The sequence below is a fragment of the Manacus vitellinus genome, unplaced genomic scaffold, assembly GCF_001715985.3.
Source record: "Manacus vitellinus isolate BGI_N305 unplaced genomic scaffold, ASM171598v3 scaffold_159_pilon, whole genome shotgun sequence".
Taxonomy (NCBI): domain Eukaryota; kingdom Metazoa; phylum Chordata; class Aves; order Passeriformes; family Pipridae; genus Manacus; species Manacus vitellinus.
Window position 1 is genome coordinate 29,116 of NW_021939121.1, and position 5,517 is coordinate 34,632.

A 5,517-nucleotide genomic window follows, 5' to 3' on the forward strand; every position below is an offset into this window, starting at 1 on the left:
CCTCTGGCAGTGGGAAGCCATTCCCTGTGTCCTGTCCCTCCAGGCCTTGTCTCCAGTCCCTCTCCAGCTCTCCTGGAGCCCCTTTAGGCCCTGCAAGGGGCTCTCAGCTCTCCCTGGAGCCTTCTCTTCTCCAGGGGAACATTCCCAGCTCTTCCAGCCTAGCTCCAGAGCAGAGGGAATCCAGACTCATGGAATCCCAGGATTGTCTGGGTGGGAAGGGACCTTAAAGACCTCCAGTGCCACCCCCTGGCATGGGCAGGGACACCTCCCACTATCCCAGGTTGCTCCAACCTGGCCTTGGACACCTCCAGGGATCCAGGGGCAGCCACAGCTTCTCTGGGAGATCCATTCCAGTCCCTCCCCACCCTCTCAGACAGCAATTCCTTCCCAATATCCCATCTCTCCCTGCCCTCTGGCAGTAGGAAGCCATTCCCTGTGTCCTGTCCCTCCCTCCCTTGTCCCCAATCCCTCTCCAGCTCTCCTGGAGCCCCTTTAGGCCCTGCAAGGGGCTCTCAGGTCTCCTCTGATCACTTATAGTGTCCTCAGGGGCCTCAAGCTGCTCCAGGGGAGGTCAAAGTTGGATATTGGGAAAATTCCTTCAAGGAAAGGGCGGTTAAACATTGGAAGGGGCTGCCCAGGGCAGGGGTGGAGTCCCCATCCCTGGAGGGATTTCAGATCCCTGTGGATGTGGCACCTGGGGACGTGGATTTGTGGTGGCTGTGGCAGTGCTGGGGGACAGCTGGGACAGCTGGGGGACAGCTGGGAGCTCTTTTCCAACCTAAATAATTCCACAATTCCAGTCATGGATTCGAGGCTTTGCCGTTCTCACCTCGCTCCCAAGAAGGAATTATCCCAGGGTGAGATATCCAGAGTTCCCTTCTGCCAAGGGGAGGGATCATCCCTGCTGGGAATACACAGGAGCTGCTGGAGTTGGAGCCCACCACGCCCAATTCCCATTCCCTGCCCTTTTCCTTGCTTTCAAAGGATATATAAAGGATATCTAAAAGGAAATATCCAGAGAGGGACGTGGTCGAGGGATCCACAACCATCCCCAGGTTTGTGGGGAGCAGAAGGACACAATCCCCACCCCAAGTGGGATTTGGCTGCATATTCCAACATCTCCACAGGAGAGATGACCTTTGGCTGCTCCAAACTCCTTTCCCAAAGAATTTAGTAGGGATTGACTCTCTGGAAAGACCCGAGGTGTTGTGAGCCCTCCCCCCTTGCTGTGCTGTAATTAATCTGTTGGATGTGCTGCTCCTTTCCTGTCATTCCCATTCCTTTTCCAGCCCTTGCCCTGTCACACTCTGCTCCATCAGCACTGACAATTCCAGCCCTTGGGCACCAACTGCACCTGGAGTCCTTGTGCCTGACCTGGGAATGAAAAAACAAGGGAATGAGTCGTTTGTCTCAGGCTTTGCCCGAGTGGGAAACGCCGGATCCTGATTTTTGGGTTTTTTTGGTGTGTGTTCTCCTGTCCCGGCCCCATCCCGGGTTTTGTGTTTCCCTGGAGCTGGCAGCTCCCTCTCAGAGAGCTGGGTGTTGGGGTGGGATCTGGGGAAAGGATTGGGAGCAGGGTGAGGATTATCCTGTGGGAAAAGAGGGATTTTTGGACCTGGAGTTAGTTGGAAGCCTCCTCCCTCCTAGCACTTGGGATATGGGAATACAGACAACATTGGGATACAGCACCCAGTTCTCCTGCTCCAAAGAGGTGTCTCCTCCTCTGTATTGTCTCCTCTGTCTGACTTCCCTGTGGAAAAGCCACATATCCATGATTTTGGGTTGATTCCTGGTCTTTTGCTGCTCCAGGTGTGGGAGCCACTGGGAAGTGGGAATGGCTGGAGCTGCTTAAACCACCACTTCCCCCAGTATAACTTAAACCAGGATGATTCCAGAGGCAGCTGCTCCAGGAGGTACCAATATCCCCATTTCCCTCCCTCCCCCCCAATCCCAGTGGAAATCCACAGGGATGGAGGGGCTGGAGCTGCCAGGGGCAATCCCATCGAGACAAAACTCCCCTATCCATGAGTTCCCATCCCAAGGGTGTGGATATGAGCTCACTGACCCGTGGCCAGTCCACCTGGCTCCCTGGCACACTTTTCCTTGGATCATTTTCCTCCCCTGGGCTTGGTTCCTTAAGCTTTTGCTGCTTCCTACATCCGTAGCCTGAGGGAAGAGAGCTGGGAAGGTGGAATGAGAGGAGGTGGAATTCGGCAGGATCTGAGTGTGGCATCCTTTCCTGGTAAAGGATGGAGTTTTTTTTAAATTGGATTTTTTTTTTTTAAAGCCAATCCGTTTGAAAATCCCCCCCAAAATTCCCAGCCTGTGTTTCCATCAGCTCAGGGCTCAGGAGAGCCAAAATCTGGGAGGATGGGATTGGGATTTCAAGGAGCATCTGAGGGTTGTTCCTGGTAACACACATTTCCCAGGGGCCCTTTTCCCATCTCCTGAGGGAGCAGCTCCAGGCTTCCTTTGATATTATTATTATTATTATTTTCCTTAATATATTCCATTTGTTTTACAAAATGACCCGCAGGGAAAACCAACAACAACAACAACAAAAAAAGGCTGTGTGATGGGAAATGTTTAAAAAATGGGAATGAACCGGGAATATTTCAGGGCAGGGTGTTCAAATCCTCCCCCGCTGTTGTTGTTTTTCCCTCTGAGCCGGTGCCTGGGTGAGGATCCTTCCTTAGGATGATGGGATGGGAGTGGCTGAGGAGGGGTGGAAATGCCATCCCAGCTCTTCCCCCAGCTCCCTGCTTTGTGTCCCTTCTGCTTCTTCCTGGATTTCCCATCGGGAATCGACAAATCCTTGGGAGAAAAGGCTCCTTGTGCCGGTTTAATTCGGTTTAATCTCCCGCAGGTAGAGCCAAACGGCGCCTGTGTCGTATCTTTTCCCTGCTTTATCTCCCGTTTTCCTGGGAGATCAAGGAAAGGAAAGGCTTTTTTAATTGAAAAACTCCCAATTCCCAGCCTCTTGGAGCCCTTTCCCTGCTCCACGACCGAGCCAGACGGATCAGAACCCTGATCACCGGTGGGTGGGTGGGTGCCGCGTATTCCCACGACTGATCCTTGTATTCCCTCTCTCTCCCAGCCATGCACGGCTGTTCCCGGGTCGTGGAGCTGCTCCTGGAGCGGTAAGCAGGCTCTTCCCAGCTTTTTCCTCCCCCTCCTCCCGCCCTCTGCCAGGCTGGGGGGGACACAAAGGCCGCTTGTGCCGCTTCCCTTGGGGAAGCAGCTGCGAGCCCGGCGCTCTCTCCCCGCGCTCCAGGTTTTTCCCAGCTGGCTGGGGGTGGGGGGGACAAGGGCTCTCCCTGGATGTGCTGCCACGGCTGTGACACAACCCCCAGTTATGTAACCCGGCCTTTCTTTTCCCTGCTGATTCATTCCCGAGGCCGGATGGGCAACAACAACGCGGCGGATTTCTGGCGGCTCCAGTGCCCGGGGTGCAGCTTTGCTAGGCTGGGCTTATCTTTTGTTTTTGGGCCGTGGAGTGGCTTTAAATCAGCCCAGTCATGCCTGACGCTGTTCCCTTTCCCTGGGAATTGCAGCTAAGCCCAGCCTTGTTAATACCAGCTCTGTGGTTTGAGCCAGGCTTAATTCAGCTTTAATTCAGTTTTTTTCTCTTCTCAATGAGATTTGTGGGCTCTGATTTTTTTCCCACATCATTACACGAGGATCCAGGTTTTTTTCCCTGCTTCCAGGGCATACCTTGCCCATCCTGGAGGCCCTCTGGGCACGGGGAAAGGGAATTATAAATCATCTGCAGAAGCCTGGCTTGCCCAAACCTCTGACCCCAAAAAATACCCCCCCAGGCCCTAAAACACCGAGACAGGTTTATCCAGCAGGGTTTATATGTTCCATTTTCGATGCCAGTGTTGATGGCCTCTTTCCATGAGGATTTGATTGCTGCCAGCAGCTCTGTTCCTTGCTTTTTTTTTCTCCTCTCCCAGGTGCCACTACCGACCTGACAGCAGGGACAAGTGTGGAGTCACTCCCTTCATGGATGCAATCCAGAACGGGCACCTCGACATCGCCCGGATGCTCCTGGAAAAACACCAGGTAGGTGCCCAAAAAAACCCCTCTCCTGCCCCTTCCAGGAGCTGCCAGGACAGGGAAGAAGGAAAATTTGTGTCATAAAGAAGAAAGTTCCCAGATTGTAAGGAAAAGGGATTGTATAAAAAGGGAAATTCCCCTTGGAGGTGAGCAAGGTCACCAGGACTCGGATCCAGGTGGAGATCTCACCCTGGGGCAGGAATTGTGGAATCCTGGGATGGTTTGGGTTGGAGGGACCTTAAAGATCATCCAGTTCCAACCCCAACACTTCCCACTCTCCCAGGTTGCTCCATCCTGGCCTTGGACACTTCCAGGGATCCAGGGGCAGCCACAGCTTCTCTGGGCAACAAGCTTTGCCCCTTGGGTGCTGCCCAGCACAGAGAGAAGGGGCCAGAGGTTGCCTGAAATCCCTCTTGGGATCTCCAGATGTCCAAGCCCAGGAGATCTTGAAAGGCTTCTCTGAAGCCTTTTGGGCTTTGCTGGGTCTCAAAATGACTAAAAACCATGTTTATGGTCTTGACATGTCCCCCAGCACTGCTCAGGCACTGAGAGAAATATAAATCCATGGAATCTCTGCTCCTGGCAGGGAAGGAACTCCTGCACTGGGCAGAGCCAGGGATCAAATCCTCTCTGAGCAAACAGGAGAACAAACAGGCCCCAGTTCCTCTGGATTTGTCACCAGAGGGGAAAAAACAGTTTGAGGGTCAATTCTTAGAGGTGAGGAACAAACACCCCTGAGCTGGGAGAGATGGGAGATCCTGGAATGGTTTGGGATGGAAGGGGCCTTAAAGATCATCCAGTTCCAACCCCAACACCTCCCACTATCCCAGGTTGCTCCATCCTGGCCTTGGACACTTCCAGGGATCCAGAGGCAGCCACAGCTTCTTTGGGAGATTCATTCCAGCCCCTCCCCACCCTCCCAGCCTGCATTATTTATTGATCATTTACTGATGGCAGGAGCCAGCCCCCTGCATTATTTATTGATCATTTATTGATTGCTGAGCCATCTGAGCCAGCTGGGGCTCATTCCCACGGGATTGGGATGTTCCCTGATGGTTTCAGTCTCACATTTCGGGCTCTGAAGGTGGGAGAGTTGGTTTAATTCCCTCAATTAACCTTGGCCATGGAGCAGCACTGGGATCACTGGAAGGGTTGGTGCCTCCCAGGTTTTATCAAGCCCTGAGTCACCACCAGCCCTCAGGAAATTGGGTGGTATCCTTGGGGATGAGTGCACTGTGTGTTAACTCCATGACTTTCCTTAATTCCAGCCCTATCCCACAGCCATGGATGCCCTGGGAGCTCAGGCTCTGAGTTTCCTGTGTATTAATTCCATGACTTTCCATAATTCCAGGCCTGTCCCACAGCCATGGATGCCCTGGGAGCTCAGGCTCTGAGTTTCCTATGTATTAATTCCATGACTTTCCTTAAATCCAGGCCTGTCCCACAGCCTGGGAGCTC

The 5,517-nt window shown here is 53.3% G+C and overlaps 1 protein-coding gene across 2 annotated transcripts in view; it reads left to right on the forward strand.

Annotated features, from left to right (window-relative positions):
- The first annotated feature begins 872 nt into the window (after positions 1-872).
- The window catches only part of LOC103767550 (ankyrin repeat domain-containing protein 16), an 8,078-nt gene continuing 3,433 nt past the window's right edge, over positions 873-5,517 (forward strand). Inside the window, exons 1-4 of one of the 2 annotated variants that reach the window (XR_003915632.1) lie at positions 881-1,913; positions 3,098-3,140; positions 3,957-4,065; positions 5,411-5,452. Coding sequence is in view for 1 of the 2 variants with exons in the window: in XM_029958456.1 (XP_029814316.1) it covers positions 1,886-1,913; positions 3,098-3,140; positions 3,957-4,065 (180 nt within the window). In the remaining variant the exon portion in view is untranslated. Of the gene's footprint in view, positions 1,914-3,097; positions 3,141-3,956; positions 4,066-5,410; positions 5,453-5,517 lie in introns of those variants that run through there. The other variant, XM_029958456.1, reaches the window with a different exon arrangement.